This window comes from Hypanus sabinus, chromosome 25 (assembly GCF_030144855.1).
Source record: "Hypanus sabinus isolate sHypSab1 chromosome 25, sHypSab1.hap1, whole genome shotgun sequence".
NCBI lineage: Eukaryota > Metazoa > Chordata > Chondrichthyes > Myliobatiformes > Dasyatidae > Hypanus > Hypanus sabinus.
In genome coordinates, this window is record NC_082730.1 from 44041416 (window position 1) to 44061667 (window position 20252).

The 20252-nt window shown below is 43.6% G+C and overlaps 1 protein-coding gene across 2 annotated transcripts in view; it reads right to left on the bottom strand.

Moving 5' to 3' along the window:
* Positions 1-280: 280 nt before the first annotated feature.
* LOC132381202 (DNA damage-regulated autophagy modulator protein 2-like) overlaps positions 281-20252 on the bottom strand; it is an 84510-nt gene continuing 64538 nt past the window's right edge. For both annotated transcript variants that reach the window (XM_059950499.1, XM_059950501.1), the window contains 4 exons: positions 18607-18784; positions 13173-13255; positions 3629-3721; positions 281-996 (listed from right to left, as the gene is read on the bottom strand). In XM_059950499.1, coding sequence (XP_059806482.1) covers positions 886-996; positions 3629-3721; positions 13173-13255; positions 18607-18784 — 465 coding nt within the window. In that variant the 3' untranslated portion in view covers positions 281-885. The remainder of the gene's footprint in view (positions 997-3628; positions 3722-13172; positions 13256-18606; positions 18785-20252) is intronic.

Genomic DNA, 20252 nt, shown 5'->3' on the forward strand with positions numbered 1-20252 from the left:
GAAACATCCTCTGATATTTGAATTTTCTCCCCATCACTCATGTACAGGTCACCCCTTCAAGGTTCCAATGACCCACAAACTTGAAATCCTGTTCCGTGCCCTTCTTCCTCAGCCACTCATTCATCTGTGTATCACCCCATTCCTACTTGCACTGACCGTACCTGAGCCACCAAGAAAAGACCGGATTTACCTGAAGCTGCTCCCTTTATGTTTTGTTATATGGGGAGACAAGACTAAGGAGTAAGATCTTCAACCCTCTGCTCCTTCAGGTAATTCCCAGTCACTGGATAACAACCAAATTTTATTTATTAAAGTTGGACTATCAGAAACATCACAACTGGCAGTTGACACATAAAGGTTAGTCCACGTCTTTCTGACAGCACGCAAGACCCAAGTTGGCATTCTCAATCCAGCTGAACAGGTGTGATTATGCTGATACACTCCATCCAAATTTCACCCTCTGTGGATCCAGCAGGTGACCCGGAAAATTCTCAGTCCAAGCTGTGAAGATTAGGTCAATGCACTTTACTAAGTGCCGTTAGTGCCTTTCCAAAGAGTTCCTGACCGACAACTCCCTTATTTTGAGGGTTTCCTTATTCCTGTTCTTTGAGGTTGAGCTATATCGTTAAAGTCGCTGCACCTCCAGTTGGTGACATGGACTTCCAGAAAGGACGGTTAAAAACATCAACAAAACCATGATTTTTCCATTAAGTTCACAATTAAATTGTTTTGTTAACACTGTATGAACTTAAGAGCGAATTTCCATACACGTCATGAGTTGACTTGATGCAGGACTGGGTTAAAAAAATAATTTGATCTGGAGAAGAAGGGACAGAGGAGGTTTGGAAAAGGCCTCCACATCTTGGGGAGGGGCCGGTGTCACGATCACAAACTCCCCGCCAGCAGTGCACTACACTCTCCGTTATGCTCAAGCCCCTGAAACGAGTCATAAAGCGTGTCATTGTGCAAATCCACCTCAGCGTGCAGGCTGATTTTCTGTTCAAAGGGAGAGAAAGGAGAAAGAGATGAGAAGTTGTAACCAGGCAACACAACTTCATTCAAATGGTGCATCAGTACGTATTTATAATTTTTTTCTCAGCCCTGTTTCTCCATTCAGAGATTATGTTACTTACCCCAAGAAAGTGATTGATTATAAACAAAAGGCTTCAGAGGATGTTTCTGAATATGATCAGCCACTCAGGAATTCAAGCAATAACTGAAGGTAATATTAAAAAATCCACATGGACGACAGATGGTTTGAAACCAGCTGTGCTAACAGAGCAAATTGGAGTAAAACTGTTTACTGCAGTGATCTCGTGCAAACTGTCAAATAAGTGGAGCCAGATATCAAAGTCCAATTAAGATCGGTACAGATGAACCAACTGTCTAACTTGTTAACCAACAGAATAAGTGGAACTGAAATTCACACCAATATGTTAATTTAATTGGATATGAATGTGTTGAATTCTTACTGAACACAGCAGCAGAACTATCATCCATCACTGAAGCTATTGCCCAAAAGTGCCACAGGCCGTTGACTATCATCTATTGATATGTACCTGGTGCTGAAGGACAGAGAATCGATTTAATCAAAAGTTGAAGTACAATTTGGCCCTCATCTACGAGATATTCAATTCTGAGTGGGAGACATCTCACAAGCTCTTTTCAGAATGGATGCCCTATTGACTTTAAACTGCACTCTTGCATTCAGAGAAAGCAAATCTCACACAGTTGGATTAGCACAAACAGGAGACGTTCTACTTGCTTGATTAGCGAGCCTTTAAGGGCCACAAAGCAAATTTTGACAAGGCACAATTGCGACAAGAGTAAATGATTTACTTGGGACAGGAAATCTTCCAAAGCAAACAAGAAATCACAGAAAATCATGCAAAGGGTATTAAATCAGCAACATCACCGACAACAGTCCAGCAACTTCGATCATGTCAGGATTTGTGCAACTACAACAGCACATGGGCCAGTTCATATGCTGTAACTGCTCAACCCTTGCTGAAAAGCAACAAGCACTCTGACCCTGTGACTCTTAATGATGCACAGATGAAACTTTGCAAACTTAAAATTTGACCCTGTTTTCAACAAGAAGTGTGGCTGCAGGACAGCAGTTTTGAATTAAGAACATGGAGAGCATAAGTGTCCTGTTGGTTATTACTCTGCCACATTGAACAATACAGCATTAGAAACACAAATGAGAAAACCTGCAGATGCTGGAAATGCAAGCAACACACACAAAATGCTGGATGGGGCCAAGAGCATCTATGGAAAAGAGTAAACAGTCAGGACTGATGAAGAATTTCAGCCCAAAACATCAACTGTTCCCTCTTTTCCATAAATGTTTCCTGCCCTGCTGAGTTCCTCCAGCAGTTTGTGAATGTTGCATTAGGATGGGATTCATGTCTGTGAGCACTGCAAGCATTTTATCTGACAGTCATGGTTGTTTTTAACATCGTGCTGGATCAGACTTTATACATTCGATGACTGCATTCAGTGAACTCTGAACAGGGCCTCTCAACTGACAGCTGCTCTGTGGTCCAAATGGTCCTCAGTTCTTGAGGCACCAAATATCATCATTCAACGAATCCAGCTACACTGTAACCAAAGGACATGGAAGACTATGATGATCATTACTGTGTAAGAACAATAGCATGTCAAGAAGATGCAAATGACTAATAAGTCTTTTATTTTATTGAACCTTGATCTGATTCTGTACATTGATGGCTCCTCAATCATTGAGGAAGGAATTTGAATGGCTAGTTGGGCTGTTGTCACAGAAAAAGAAGTGATGGCCGTTCCTTTGTGCTCATCAGCTGCGTGGAGAGGGGGTGCCTGCCACATGGGCAACAGCTTGCTCTCCGTATCGTACTGCCCTGGCTTGTGGAGACAGCTCAGATGCAACATCCATGCTCAACCTCAATCGACAGAAAGCTTACTATCAACGTGCAGTCAGATGACAATAACCTTGAACTTGAGATCCAATGACTTTCAAACTCAAGACTCTAAGCCTATTCCGACATTGTTTCAAAACAAAGCTGTATGGCTAAATTCAGTCCAAACCTTAAACCCTGACATAATCTGATGATGCACAATGTTCTCAGCAGTTCTTCAGACACTTTGGGATCCAATTCTAATTCATGCCTTTACATTGAATACACTAGGTCACCACAATGCACTTTTCACGAGCACGACGTTTGTTTTATAATCCGGTTCAAGCTCTCAGATCTTCTTCCACTGGTCCCTTTAATTTAAACAATTTCCCTTGAAACATAATTCATTGGTCAACTCTTTTGAACTACACTCCTGAACTATGGAACTCAATATCTAAAACTATAAGCAATGCAGACTCAGTTGAATCTTTTACACAACAGCTCAAAACCTTTTTGTTTAACCTTGCTTTTAACTGCCAACTTTTGTCTTTTATTTTCATTTTAATTTTTATAGTTTATTATATTTTCATATTTGTACTTTTATCTCATTGTAAATCACTTTGAATTACATCATCTGTATGAAAAGTGCTCTATAAATAAAATTATTATAATTATTTTATCAAGGACTTCCAGGAGTTTCGAGGACACAATTTGCCCCACTCCCGACTCCTGTGCTCTGGACAGCTCACCTGAAAATCCCGGATGTATGTGAGGAAGAAACTGAGGAAGGAGAAGGCAAGGGACCACTCGGAGATGGTACTGACCATGTGCAGCAAGTAGCCCTGGGAAAAAACAGTGATATTACTGGTTAGCATCACTTCCTCTAACGCAGACACACTGACCTGCACACTAGCCTTTCTAATCAGTGCTCCTTTTATTAGGTAAACCTGTTCTTTAATGCAAATATCTAATCAGCCAATCATGCAGTAGCAACTCAAAAATAAAAGCATACAGACACAGTCAAGAGGTTCAGTTGTTGTTCAGACCAAACATCAGAATGGGGAAAGAAAAGTGATCTAAGTGACTTTGATCATGGAATCACTGTTGGTACCAGATGGGGAAGCTTGGGTGTCTGTGCGAACAATAAAACAGAAAAATCCAGTGAGCAGAAGAGCATCTCTGAACACACATGTCAAAGTTAATGGGCTCCAGCAGCAGAAGACCACGGACATACAGTCAGTGGTCACTTATTAGGTAGAAGGAGGTAAAGGAATCCTTAGGAGGCAGTGATCAATATATGATCGAATTTCCCCTGCAGTTTGAGAGGGAGAAGATGAAGTCAGATGTATCAGTATGGGAGAGTTGAAACTAGAATTGTCGGGGGGGGGGGGGGGGGAATTACTGGAAGCTGGAGAATTCGATGTTCATACCAAGGGGCTGGAGACTACCCAGACAGTATATGAGATGTTGTTCCTCCAACTGAAGTTTGGCCTTATCATGGCGGTAGAGGAGGCCATGTATGGACATATCCGAATGGGAATGTGAAGGAGTGTTGAAGTGAGTAGCAACCGGGATCCTGTCTGTTGTGGCGGACAAAGGTGCTCGACGAAGTGGTCCCCCAATCTGCGTTGGGTCTCACCAACGTAGAATTCTCCAACTTCCGGTAATTCCCCCACTCTCCCTTCCCCCATCCCACCTTCACTCTGTCTCCTCTTCTAGCTGCCTATCACCTCTCTCATGACTCTGCCTTCTTCTGCTACTCATAGTGCTTTCCCCTTAGATTCCTTCTTCACCTCTCCTGCCTATCCCCTCCCCTTGATCTTTCCTCTGATTGGTTTTTCACCTGGTACATTCCACCCTCCCCCCACCTTCTTTACAGGGCCCCGCCCCCTCCTTCTTTAGGGCTGATGAAGGGTCTCGGCCCGAAACGTTGACTGTTCCTTTCAACGGATGCTGCCTGACCTGCTGGATAAGTCATCAGGACTGAGTGAGATGTACCCCAGGCTACTGAGGGAGGTGAGGGAGGAGATTGCTGAGCCTCTGATGATGATCTTTGCATCATCAATTGGGATGGGAGAGGTTTCTGTGGATTGGAGGATTGCGGATGTTGTTCCCTTATTCAAGAAAGGGAGTAGAGATAGCCCAGGAAATTATAGACCAGTGAGTCTTACCTCAGTGGCTGGTAAGTTGATGGAGAAGATTCTGAGAGGCAGGATTTATGAATATTTGGAGAGGTATATTATGATTAGGAATAATCAGTGTGGCTTTGTCAATGGCCTTACGAGCCTGATTGAATATTTTGAGGATGTGAGTAAACACATTGATGAAAGAAGAGCAGTAGATGTAGTGTATATGGATTTCAACAAAGCATTTGATGATGTATCCCATGTAAGGCTTATTGAGAAAGTAAGGAAGCATGGAATCCAAGGGATTGCTTTGTGGATCCAGAACTGGCTTGCCCACAGAAGGCAAAGGGTGGTTGTAGACGGGTCATATTCTGCATGGAGGTCGGTCACCAGTGGAGTGCCTCAGGGAACTGTCCTGGTATCCTTAATCTTTGTGATCTTTATAAATTACCTGGATGAAGAAGTAGAGGGATGGTTTAGTAAGTTTGCCAATGACACAAAGGTTGGAGGTGCTGTGGATAGTGTGGAGGGCTGTCAGAGGTTACAGCTGGACATTGATAGGATGCAAAACTGGGCTGAGAAGTGGCAGATGGAGATCAACCCAGATAAGTGTGAATGGATCATTTTGGTAGGTCAAATATGATGGCAGAATATGATATTAATGGTAAGACTCTTGGCAGTGTGGACGATCAGAGGGATCTTGGAGTCCGAGTCCATAGGACGCTCAAAGAAGCTGAGCAGGTTGACTCTGTGGTTAAGAAGCCGTACAGTATATTGGCCTGCATCAATCATGGAATTGAATTTAGGAGCCGAGAGGTAATGTTGCACCTATATAGGACCCTGGACAGACCCCACTTGGAGTACTGTGCTCAGTTCTGGTCGCCTCACTACAGGAAGGATGTGGAGCCATAGAAAGGGTGCAGAGGAGATTTACAAGAATGTTGCCTGGATTGGGGAGCATTTCTTATGAGGATAGGTTGAGTGAACTCGGCCTTTTCTCCTTGGAGCGATGGAGGAGAGGCATTGATCGTGTGGATAGTAAGAGGCTTTTTCCCCAGGGCGGAAATTCAAGAGCCACAGACCAAGAGCGAGTGTTATTGCCATCATTAAAGAGACAGGGCTTGGGAAGCTGCAAGGTTTGAAGGAAGATAAATCAACCAGACCCAATGGACTACACACCAGGATTCTGAAAGGTGGCTGAAGAGACAGTGCAGGCATCTCTTTCAAGAATCACTACATTTTGGAATAGTTCTAGAGGAGTGGAAAATTGCACATGTCACTCCACTCTTCAAGAAGGGAGGGAGGCAGAAGCAAGAAAAATACAAGCCAGTTAGCTTGACCTCAGTGGTTGGGAAAATGTTGGAGTCGATTGTTAAGGACTCAGGGTACTTGGAGGCACATAATAAAATAGGCCAAAGTCAACATGGTTTTCTTAAGGGAAAATCTTGCCTGACAAAACCTTTTGGAATTCTTTGAGGAAATAAGAAGATTGACAAAGGAGGGTTAGTGGTTGTTGTTTCCTTAAATTCAGAAGGCCTTTGAAAAGGTGCTGCACATGAGGCTGCTTAACAAGCATGGATAGAAAATAGACTGATTGGCAGGAGGCAAACAGTGGGATTAAACCATGCCTTTTCTGGTTGGCTGCTGTGAGTGGTGGTGTTCTGCAGGGGTCCATGTTGGCACTCCACCTTTGCATGTTTTTGTCAATGGTTTGGATGATAGAATTGATGGCTTTGTGACCAAGCTTGTGGATAATATGAAGATACGTGAAGGGACAAAAAGTGTTGAGGAAGCTCTGGGTCTGCAGAAGGGCTCAGACATATTGGGAGAATAAGCAAAGAAGTGGCAGATGGAATATAGCATCTGGAAGTGTATAAAAGGAATAAAGAGTAGACTATTTTCTAAATAGGGGAAAAATTCAAAAATCAGAGGTGGAAAGGGACTTAAGAGACCTTTTGCAGAATTCCCTAAAGTTAACCTGCAGGTTGAGACAGTGGTAAGGAAAGCAAATGCAATGTTAGCATTCATTTCAAGTGGATTAGAAAGTAAAAGCAAGGATATAATGCACTTTATAAGGCACTGGTTAGACCACACTTGGAGTATTGTGAGGAGCTTTGGACCCCATATATAAGAAAAGATATGCTGGCATTGGAGAGGGCCCAGAGGAGGTTCACCAGTATGATTCTGGGAACAAAAGGGTTAACATGTGAAAAGCGCTTGATGGCTCTGGGCTTATACTCGCTGGAATTTTGAAGACTAAGTGGGGGATCTCATTGGAATCTATCAAATACTCCCTATACACCCATGACTGTGTTGCCACACACAGCTCCAATCTGCTGATCAAATTTGCAGATGACATGATATTGATCAGCCTTATTTCCAATAATAATGAAATAGCCGACAGAGGAGAAGTCCACGCCCTGACGCAGTGGAGCCAAGAAAACAACCTCTCACTCAATGTTGAAAAATCAAAGGAGTTGATTGTGGACTAGAGGAGGAACAGCTCTCCCCTGTTGACATCAATGGGACTGCAGTTGAGAGGGTGAGTAGTTTCTAGTTCCTCAGTATACACATCACCGAGGATGTCATCTGAATTGTACACCGACTGTGTAAAAAAAAGCACAATAGCACCTCTTTCACCTCAGATATCTGAAGAAGTTCAGCACAAATCCTCAGGACTTCCTACAGGGGCACCATCCTGACTGGCTTGTGTCATCGCCTGCTACAGGAAATTTACTCCCCTCAATAACAGGTTGGTGCAGACAGCCCAGCGCATCTGTGGATGTGAACTTTCCTCTGTTCAGGACATTTACAGCAACAGGGCTCAGAGGATCAGGGACTGCAGCCGTCCCAAAACAAACTGATTCAGCTGCTTGCATCTGGCAAACAGTACTGTAGCTTTAAGGCCAGGATCAACAGGCTCTGGAACAGCTTCTTTCACCAGGCCATCAGATGAATTTTGGCCCAAAATGTCAACTGTACTCTTTCCCATAGAGGCTGCCTGGCCTGCTGAGTTCCTCCAGCATTTTGTGTGTATCTGACCACACACTGTGTCTGACCGCACTGTCTGACCGTACACTGTGTCTGACTGCCCACTGTATCTGACTGTACACTGTCTGACCGTACACTATGTCTGACTGCACACTGTGTCTGACTGCACACTGTATCTGACTGTACACTGTCTGACTGTACACTGTCTGACTGCACACTGTGTCTGACCACACACTGTCTGACCGTACACTGTGTCTGACCGCACAATGTCTGACCGTACACTGTGACTGACTGTACATTGTCTGACCATACACTGTGTCTGACTGTACACTGTCTGACCGCACACTGTCTGACTGTACACTGACGTACACTGTGTCTGACTGCACACTGTCTGACTGTACACTGTCTGACCGCACACTGTCTGACTGTACACTGACGTACACTGTGTCTGACTGCACACAGTCTGACTGTACACTGTGTTTGACACACTCTCTGACCGCACACTGCGTCTGACCGCACACTGTGTCTGACTGTACACTGTCTGACCGTACACTGACCGCACAACGTGTCTGACTGTACATTCTGACTGTACACTGTGTCTGACCATACATTCTGACCATACACTGTCTAACCGTACATTCTAACTGTACACTGTGTCTGACTGTACACTATCTACTGAACATTGTGCCTGACTGAACACTGTGACAGTACATTGTATCTGAATGTACATGCATGTATACAAAACAATTCTGTATACAACCTTAGTGTTTGGGCAATATCCTCCCACACTGCCCCTCTCTATTCTACATAGCGACAGGGACGGAACATAAAGATTTTTACGGACGGACAGATGTATGGATTTTTTAGCCAGACCAAAGTGAATCTGTGGAATTTATTGCCACGGGAGGCCACAGGTCATTGAGTCAGGACAGCTGAGATTGATTAGTCAGGGCATCAATGGTTAAGGGGAGAAGGGGAGAAGGGGAGAATGGGTTGAAAGAGTTAAGTCAGCCATGATGTAATGGCAGAGCAGACTCGATGGACTGAATGGCCTGATTCTGCTCTACCTCTTATAGTCTTAACGTAACTTCAGTGGTCACTTTATTAGGGCAGGAGGCTCCTAACTGGCTTGTTTATTCTTCTCCGTCGATGCTGCCTGACTTTTGTGTTCCTCCAGCACTTCATGTTCATACTACTTTCTAAACCTGGGAGGGGGGAAGAAACAAACTCAGAAATCAGAGGTGCAAATGATCCAAATGATGGAACCGATGGCTTTGTGGCCAAGGGGCAGGTGGTGTTCAGGAAGTGGCAGGTGGAATGTAGTGTAGGAACATGTGTAGTCAAACACTCTGGTAGAATAGACAATAGACAATAGGTGCAGAAGTAGACCATTCGGCCCCTCGAGTCTGCACCGCCATTCTGAGATCATGGCTGATCATTCACTATCAATACCCAGTCCCTGCCTTGTCCCCATATCCCTTGATTCCCCTAGCCATCAGATCTAGCTCCTTCTTGAAAGCATCCAGAGAATTGGCCTCCACCGTCTTCCGAGGCAGTGCATTCCACACCTCCACAACTCTCTGGGAGAAGAAGCTCTTCCTCAACTCTGTTTTAAATAACTGACCTCTTATTCTCAATCCATGCCCTCTGGTACTGGACTCTCCCAACATCTGGAACATATTTCCTGCCTCAATCCTATCAAATCCTTTAATTATCTTAAACGTTTCAATCAGATCCCGTTTCAATCTCCTCAGTTCCAGTGTGTACAAGCCCAATCTCTCCAATCTCTCTGCGTAAGACAGCCCTGCCATCCCAGGAATCAACCTAGTGAATCTACGCTGCACTTCCTCAATTGCCAGAATGTCCTTCCTTAAACCTGGAGACCAAAACTGTACACAATATTCCAGGTGTGGTCTCACCAGGGCCCTGTACAAATTCAAAAGGACATCCTTGCTCTTGTACTCAATTCCCCTTGTAACAAAGGCCAACATTCCATTTGCCCTCCACTGACTGTTGCACTTGCTCATTCACCTTCATTGACTGGTGAACTAGGACTCCTAGGTCTCTTTGCATTTCTCCCTTACCTAACTCTACACCGTTCAGACAATACTCTGAATAAAGTGTAAACTAGTTTCTAAAGGAAGAGTAAATTCAAAAATCAGGAGGTGCAGAGTTAACTTGCAGGATGAGCTAGTATTAAATGCAATGTTAGCATTCATTTCCAGAGGATTAGATTATCAAAGGATGCACTGTTAAGGCTTTATTAGACATTGGTTAGACCACATTTTGGGCCTGTATCTAAGGAAAGATGTACTGGCCTGTAGGTTCACAAGATTGAGCCTGAGAATTAGTCTTAGCCTCTAAGGAGCATTTTATCTCTTTAGTCCTGTATTCTTTAAAGATTTGAGTTCAGTTTTTATATATATATATATATATATATATCTTACATCTGTCCCACAAACATAAGAGAGTAAAACTCTTTGCATTATGACTCTGTTGCAATGTACAAACATGTGAATTTAAAAGTCTAATGGTTTGTAGAAAGAAGCTGTCCCGTAGCCTGTGTGTAGTCCTGGCTTTAATGCTGCGGCACCGTTTGCCAGACGGAAGCAGCTGAAAGTTTATGGTTGGGGTGAATGGTGTCCCCGACGATCTTCCAGGCCTTCTTTACACACCTGCTGCTGAAAATGTCCTCAATGGAGGGAAGTTCACATCCACAGATGCGCTGGGCTGTCTGTACCTCTCTCTGCAGTGCTCAGCGATCAAAGCTGGTGCAGTTTCCGTACCAGGCATTCAGGATACAGCCAGTCAGGAGGCTCCCAGTGGTGCACCTGTAGAACATCTTGATACTTCATCAGTCGCCTGAGGTGGTCACATGTACAAACGTTTGTACATTGACAGGATGAGTGGAAGACATCATTTGCACCAGTGACCCACACAGCACAAGGATATGCAGAGAGCAGCCCACAAATGTCGCCATGGTTCGCATAGCACCCCCATCACTCCGGGCCCTCCCCACCCCAACCGCTCTGGGCCCTCACAAAGAGGCATAAAGGGCTACATAAACTCACTCTCCACCATTCTCATCCCACTGGGTCTAAGGGTGCTTTGTCTGGTAACCTAGCAACAGAATGATTCTGCCTGGCACCCAGATCTTTGAGAATAGTCTGAGCGAGCTAGGACTTTTCTCTTTGAAGTGAAGGTGAATGAGAGGTGACTTGATAGAGGTGTACGTACACAACGCTGGAAGAACTCAGCAGGTCAGTAGCTACTCTTTTCTCACGGATGCTGCCTGACCTGCTGAGTTCTTCCAGCGTTGTGTACGTATTCTTTGATCCACAGCATCTGGAGTTGTATTTTTGTTATGATAGAGGTGTACAAGATTATAGGAGGCACAGATTGAGAGGACAGCAAAGACTTTTGCCAGGATGGGAATGGCTAATATGAGGGTGCTTAATTTTAAATATAGGATGATGTGAGAGGTAGGTAGTGTTTTTTAACACAAGAGTGTTGGGTGGGTGGAGAGCACCACCAGTTGCAGTGCTGATGGCAGATACATTAGACACTTTTAGGTACATGCATGGAAGAATGGGGGGAGGATGGGCTAGATTGATCTTCCAGTAGGTTAAAGTCAAAGTCAAAATTATCAAGATATGTACAGTGTATGTCACCATATATATTAGCAAAGGTGTCAAAGGTTACAGGAAGAAGGCAGCAGAATGGAATTGAAAAGGACATTAAAATCAGCCAGTACTGATGGTGGAACAGATTTGATGGGCTCAATGGCCAAATTCTGTTCCTATGTCTCTTGGTCTTTATAATGACCAGCACATCATAGGCTGAAGGGTTATGTGTACAAGAAATAAATTTAAACAACCTTGAACCTTGAAGCAGGGATGTCACATAACAAAACTCCTCCCAACAAGGCAGTTCCAAATTTTACATCCCAGGCCAGCCATGCATCAAAAAAAGGATAAATATGGCCGATTTATAATCCCTCTCAACTTCATTCACCCTTTGCCATCCTTAATAATCAGGAAATTATCAACCTCCTCTTTAAATATCCCCAATGATTTGGCCTGCACAACTGTCTGTGGCAATGTGTTCCACAGATTCATCACCCTCTGGTTAAAGAAATTCCTCCTCATCCCTGTTCTAAATGGAGTAATGAGTCATAGAGCACCACAGCATAGAAACAGGACCTTCAGCTCATCTAGTCCGTGCAAACTGTTATTCTGCCTAGTCCCACTGACCTACACCTGGACCACACTTCCCATCCATGTACTTACCTAAACTTCTCTTAAACGCTGAAATCGAGTCCACATCCACCACTTCTACGAGCAATGCTCACCACCCTCTGAGTGAAGAACTTTCACCCAACCTCAGCAAAAAAAGCCGGCTTGCATTTTTCTATCTATACCCCTCATAACTTTGTACACCTCTGTCAAATCTCTCCTCACTCTCCTATGTTCCGAGGAATAAGGTTCTAACCTATTCAGCCATCCCTGTAACTCAGGCATTAATAACACAAACAGCAGCAAATTCCTTACTACTGCTCCAAGGCAAATAGGACCAGCGATCTCAATGGGCAGAGGAGATCAGCAGATCAAACAGCATCGATGGAGAGGAATAAAGTTTCGGGCCAAGACCATTCATCAGGACTGGAAGGGGAGGGGGAAGAAGCCAGAAGTAGGGGATGAAGTGAAAAGCTGGGAGGTGATAGGTGCAAGAGGTAAAGGGCTGAACAAGAAGAAATCTGTTAGAGGATAGGTGACCATTGGCAAAAGCAAAGGAGGGAGAAGTTGCAGGAGATTCAGAATGGAGAATGGAAAAAGAGAGAAGCCGAAGGCAGTGCAGAGAAATTACCAAAAATTGGAGAAATCAATGTGCATGCCATCAGGTTGGAAGCTACCCAGACAGAATATGAGGTGTTGCTCCTTCAACTTGAGAGTGGCCTCATCGTGGAAGAAGAGGAGGTCATGGCCCAACATATCAGAATGAGAAGGCAAAGTTGAATTGAAATGAGAAAGATCTGTTTTACCTCTTCCTTAAATGATGAGGCTACAATTGCTGCCCTTCAATCCATAGCAGTGCTTAGAGAATGTTTGGAATTCTGGGAGATGCAAGCCACACAGGATGCAGTGTGGATTCCTACCATTGCTCCTTCGAATCTTACCTTATCAGATGGGTTCCAGTGCAGCTTCTTAGACATCTCAATGGTAGGGACTGTCATGTAAAGAGTTACCGAGGAGACAAACACTGTGCAGGAAAGAGTCAAAGAAATTACATTCAGCACTCATGGATTGAAGACTGAGTTCTCCGACATTAGAAAAAAACACCCTTTCTTCCTGCCATGAATGACAGTCCAGTCCATCACAGGGAAGGCACTGCCACAAGAAAGCAACGTCCATCAACAATTACACCCCACCTCTCACCATCTAGGCCATGCTCTCTCCTCATTGCTCCTACACCACCAGGTTCAGGAACAACTATTACCCTACAACCATCTCACTCACCTCAACACTACACTGATTCCACAACTCATACTTTCAGTATTATTTATTATTAACTTGTCTTATTTTTTTCTTTACTTATAACAGTTTGTCTTCTTTTGTCTTCTTTGTGTGCAGTTTTTCATTGATTCGATTGTATTTCTTTGTTCTACTGTGAATGTCTGCACAAAAATGAGTATAAAGTGATGTTTATGTACCTGGATAATAAATTTACTTTGAATTTTTGCAACTTGTGTGACAAGCTTTCTCTACCAGAGGCTTTTCACTCACTTTGACTGACAGAACGTGGACACACCTTCATGAACCCCAACCCTGTGATTTCAGTCTCTGAGGGTGACGTGAAGGCATCCTTCAGGAGGGAGAACCCAGCCCAGACAGTGTACCTGGCCAAGTAGAGGACATAGAAACATAGAAAATAGGTGCAGGAGTAGGCCATTCAGCCTTTCGAGCCTGCACCACCATTCAGTATGATCATGGCTGATCATCCAACTCAGAACCCTGTACCTGCTTTCTCTCCATACCCCCTGATCCCTTTAGCCACAAGGGCCATATCTAACTCGCTCTTAAATATAGCCAATGAACTGGCCTCAACTGTTTCCTGTGGCAGGGAATTCCACAGATTCACCATTCTCTGTGTGAAGAAGTTTTTCCTCATCTCGGTCCTAAAAGGCTTCCCCTTTATCCTTAAACTGTGACCCCTCGTTCTGGACTTCCCCAACATCGGAAACAATCTTCCTGCATCTAGCCTGTCCAATCCCTTTAGAATTTTATACGTTCCAATAAGATCCCCCCTCAATCTTCTAAATTCCAGTGAGTATAAGCCTAGTCGATCCAGTCTCTCTTCATATGAAAGTCCTGCCATCCCAGGAATCAATCTGGTGAACCTTCTCTGTACTCCCTCTATGGCAAAAATGTCTTTCCTCTGATTAGGGGATCATAACTGCACACAATATTCTAGGTGCGGTCTCACCAAGGCCTTGTACAACTGCAGTAGAACCTCCCTGCTCCTGTACTCAAATCCTTTTGCTATGAATGCCAACATACCATTTGCATGCCCACCTTCAATGACTGGTGTACAATGACACCCAGGTCTCGTTGCATCTCCCCTTTTCCTAATTGGCCACTGTTCAGATAATAATCTGTTTTCCTGTTCTTGCAACCAAAGTGGATAACCTCACATTTATCCACATTAAATTACATCTGCCATGAATTTGCCATGGACATATACTAACCAACAAGCTGGAGTGTTTACTGACATCTTTACATTTTGGCACATCAACCATGATCTTATTGAATGGCAGAGTAACAGCCATTTCCTCTTCCCACTCTTTATCGTCTTTGTCTCCGTGTTTAGTTCTGGCCCGCTAACATTGTCCCTCCGCTTTCTGTTCAACACAAGGCATTATTTCCGACATCTCCCCCACACTTAGATGCCACTCAGACCAACTCTTTTGTTATTCTGGTCTGATAAAGCATCTCACATTTGAAACATTAAACTGTTTCTCTCCCCACAGATGCTGCCTGACCTGCTAACTGTTTCTACCATTTTGTATTATCCCACACACCCAATCCTAGCCTGTTGGGCTACCATAAGGCAGAGCAACAGATTTAGGCCTTTTTGCCCATTGAGCCTGAACCATCATCCCATCGTAGCTGATGTCACCCCATTCTCCCATTTTCTTCCCATAACCTTTGTCTAATCAAGTACCAAACAACCTCCTCTATAAATATACCCAATAACCTGGCCTCGACAGCCAACTTTGCAATGTATTCTACAGATACAATACCCTCTGGCTAAAGAAACTCCCCCTAATCTCTGCTCTAAATGGACATGCCTCTATTCAGAGCTTTGCCCTCTGGTCCTAGACTCCCCCACTGTTGGACATCCTCTCCACACGAGTTCCTGTCTCATTCTTCTAAACTCCAGCAAGTACAGGCCCAAAGCTATCAAGCACTCCTCTTACATCAGCACTTTCATTCCCAGGATCAACCTGACCTGGCACTCTCTCTACACCGGTGACTGTGGAGCCAGACAGTACACAAACACACCATCTACATCTTACCGACGACAGGTATTGTTGGCAGAATTTCACAATAATACAGGACTGAGACAGATCAGCTGGCTGAGAACTGTTGCAACAACAATGCGGGGAGAGAGATGTTAAGGATAGATGGTGCAGGGGGGTAAGAGACAGGGAGATAAAAAAGAGTAACAGAAAATCGAGGGAGAGATGAGGGAGTGAAGAGAAAGAGTGAGAGGGGGACGGGGGGGTGAGATCGGGGTGAATAAGAGAGATGAGACAGGAGTGGAGAGACATAGGTGGCGGGGTGAGGAAGAGAGAGAGGTGAGAAAGTTTTGCCACAGTGTGTATAGGACATAGTGAACTCTGTCCTAACCCCACAACTGGAATTTTACATTCTTTTTCATGTCACACACTGACATTCCAGAGTGCTATTCCCAGCTTTAACCCTTACTCCAAGTATTGCACGTCTTCCATTGCTTGTTCAGAATACTGTTGCTCGCTTCAATTGTTTGCACAATATCTTTTGTTTTCTTTCTCTTGTGCATCAAGTGTTGGTCTTTTATTTTTTTCCTTCATTGGGTTATTTCAGGTTTCATGCTTTGAAGCCATCTGTGAGCAAGCAAATCTGAAGGTTGTATAATTTATACATCCCTTGATAATAAATGAATCTAGAATCTGAAATTCTGAATGAACTTTTTGCATTTTTGTGGAATTTCCACACTGGGATGTGACAGGAAGTGGGCGTGTTTTGGATTCCCAGTACCATCTCATTCTTTGCCAGCATATTCACATACATTACACAGTTTCCAAATCTCTCCCATATACTCCCCCCCCCCAAATGAACTGCCTTTGGGAATATCATGTCTGATGAAAATTCCCTGAAATCCTCTTGATGGGGAATTTCCAACTGCCTCTCCCAGATGGGAATTTCCAACTAAGCTGGGAATTTCTTAGCTACAACTGAAAGAATAGAGAATGCTGGAAACTTTTAGTCATTCAGTCTGTACCTGGAATGATTCTGGTCTGGAAAGAGAATTCTGGTTAATTGAGACACATTGGAACCAGTACATTTTGGCCCAGATAATCGGCTACCCCAATCAGCTGAAGTTTCATGGAAATAGTAAAAATGTATATAAAAAAACAAACGGAGTAACTAATTATGTATTTAAATAACATACTGAAAAAAATTACAGCACCAATACTGCTACAGTGTAATAAAACTGCATATTAGTTCCTAATAGTGACAGAAAAATTCATCACTTCCTATTCTTTTGATTGACTGTACATAACAAAACCAGCACAAACACCTAGTGCAGATAATGAACTGCTGTCGACGATGGCATCCTCCAAATATTCAGTTTCATTGTAACATTCCAGATGATTGTCGATACCTTCAAATTCTTTGTAATTCCTACCTTGAACTAGTGAAATTGTTTCGTTTTCACTCTCAGTCATTTCTGACATCCTCATTCCTGAATGCTTGAAACCACAGTGACCAGAAAAGTTCTGAATTGTCTTTCTGCTTATTTCTCACCAATGACAAAAATCACTGCTTTTTGAACACAAACATGTGCAACTGACACACTTAAAAACATCACTCTAAGCTCAGTGTAGTGTCTAATGACTACAGGACTGAAGCTAGTTAGAAACTATTTGGTAACAGCCAAATTTGGTGACCCAAATGAACTACGAAATCCTGCCTATTTTGTTGATTTGAATTTTGTTCATTAAGTTGTCCAAAATAAAAAGGCTATGCCGATTAACTGACGGCTCAATTATATAATATATAAATACAGTGAATTCCAGTTAATTGAGCCATTATTTAATCAGAGTAGCCCTTTATTTTGGATAACTTAATGAATGAAATCTAAATCAAGAAAACAGCCAGGATAAACCCATTTCTTGTTGCAATTTATAGTATATTCCTTCTGTTGCACTAACACCTCACTAATTTTCCTGTTGTTGCACTACATACACATATTCATATACATTTTAAATTTCCTATTCTAATTTATCATATGCATTGCACTGTATTGTCCAGACACACATCCAGTCAAGATGGCACCAACAAAGGATTCCACAGGTGACATCTTTCAGATAACTAATCTCTCCAATTACTTTTTTTTCCTACACCTTCCTTTTGTCTCGTCTGTGTTACGGAAATTGTTGGAGCCTGTGACGTACAGCTTGGAAGTCGATGGAAGGATCCAGCGCTCTGCTGCGTCCAACAACTCCATCCCGAAGCAGTGAGAAAGATGGGACCACTGAGCTAAACGTGGAGCACGTCTCCCAACAGAGACAGTCAGCAGCTAGACTGTTGCATCCAGCTCTGGATTGGCACATTCGACCTGGGTCGGCAGTCACTCTTTATGGAAGGACTGAGTTTGTGCGGCCACTCTTCTCGAATGCAGATGAAAAGATGTTTCTGATATTCTGAGATTTATGTGATTATTGGCCTGTACTTTATATTGGTTTCCGTCAGTTTTTTGGAGTTTTCTTTCTGGAGGATGATTGGCAGGTGGGTGATCGTTAATTTTTTGTGTGTAGGGGGATTGGAGATTGGGGGATTGTGTAGGGTGCTACTGTCACTGCTCCTTTCTGCGAGTGAGGGGGTTTGGGGATTGTTATGTGTAGGGGTCGTTGATTGTTCTTGTGGCTGTTTTTTAGGCTGCGGGAAAGGGAGGCATTTTGGAGTCTGAGAGTTTTGCTTCCTTTCTTTTCATGCTGGTTTGGGGGAGAGTTGGTGTTTTTTTTCCCATCAACAGCCATGGTCTCTCTGTATTTCATGGCTGTCTGGAGAAGACAACTATCAGAGTTGTATTGTACATGCATACTTCCACAATAACAAAATGAACCATTGTACTGCTGGCACAAAACAACAAATTCCATGACGATGTCAGTGATAATAACCAACTCTGATTCTAACTAACTGATCTTCTAGGGAAGAGAAATGTCATCTTTGTTAAGTTCACCCAATTACTCTCACTAACCCTGGGAAGTTTTGCCAGAGAGGAATTGTTTGACACAGTTGGGAAGGTGGGGGTCTCCACTGAGTGGAAGTAATGAAGGATACTGCTAAGGATGCTTGATGCACACCAGATTAGGAGGACACATCGGACCCAGAAGATTCCCACTCCATGGACAACAGGCTGCATCTTGTAGCTTATGATGGTGTGGAGGAGGAGGTAAATGATTCCCATCCCAAAGGTCAACACAGCACCGACGACATGGGCTTGAATCAACGTGGTCTTCTGCAGGGAAAATGAACAAATAAAATTTAATGCTTACAAGACCAATGGACTCCTCTGGTAGCAAAACTTTCATGCCTAGGGCACTGCACTGGGTTCACATTTACTGCGTGGTCACCTCCTGTATCTAATAAAGTGGCCACTGAGTGTATGTTCACGGTCTGCTGCTGCTATGGTCCATCCACTTCAACATGTTGTGCATTCAGAGATGCTCTTCTGCACACCACTGTTGTAATGCATGGTTATTCAAGTTACTGTTGCTTTCCTGTCAATTTGAACCAGTCTGGCCATTCTCCTCTAACCACTCTCATTAACAAGGTGCTTTTGCTTACAGTTTTGCCGCTCACTGGATATTTCGTGTTTCTCACACCATTCTCTGTAAACTCCAGAGACTGCTGTGTGTGAACATTACAGGGGGCCTGCAGTTTCTGAGATACACAAACCACCCTGTCTGGCACCAACAATAATTCCAGGGTCACTTAGATCACATTTCTTCCCTATTCTGATGTTTGGTCTGGACAACAACTGAACCTCTTGACCAGGTCTACATACTTTTATGCATTGAGCTACTGCCACATGACTGGCTGATTAGATTAGAATCACTGGCGGAGTGTACAATTCTGGGTCTGCTATTAGGGAATGAGACATGGCAGATGACAGAAGCTTGTGTAGGGAACACTTTGCATCTAGTGATCATAACGTCATCAATTAAAAGTTAAGGTTAAAGTCTGTCCTGAGGCTTATAGGCTAATCAGGCCGGTGCTTACACCAGTTTCCATAGCGTGAAGCGGAGTGGTACAAGACAACCACCCCGCCCCCCCCCAGACAGTACGCCAGTCTATTGCGAGGTTAACCCCCAGCACTTTGCCAGTACCCATTTTCAGCTGGGTAGACTGAAGCAATGTGTGGTTAAGTGCCTTGCTCAACCTCGGCAAAGGCTCAACCTCACGACCTTCAGATCACTAGTCCAATGCCTTAACCACTTGGCCACACACCACACATATCAGTTTCAAAGTAAATATGCATAAAGATGGCTCTGGTTGAGATTCTAAATTGGAAAAAGGCCAATTTTGATGGTATCAAAAAAGATCTGGCAAATATGGATTGGCTCAGGCTGTTTTTTTGCAAAGGTGTACTTGGTAAGTGGGTCGCCTTCAAAAGGAAACTTTAGAGAGTACAAAGCTTGTATGTGCCTGTCAAAATAAAAGGTAAAGACCGTGCCATAGGAGCAGAATTAGGCCATTTGGCCCATCAGTGTCTTTTAAATCTTCCACCTCTCAACTTAACTCAACCTCTCTAGTTTTTGATTCCCTTTCCCTGGCAAAGGACTTTCACCCTATCCATGCCCTCTGTGGTTTTTATTCTACAGCTCAATCCCAGCCTGCCTAACGTCTCCCTACACTGTAACTCAGGTTCTCAAATCCTGGCAATGTTCTTGTCTGATCATGGCTGATACTTTTATTCCCTCCTC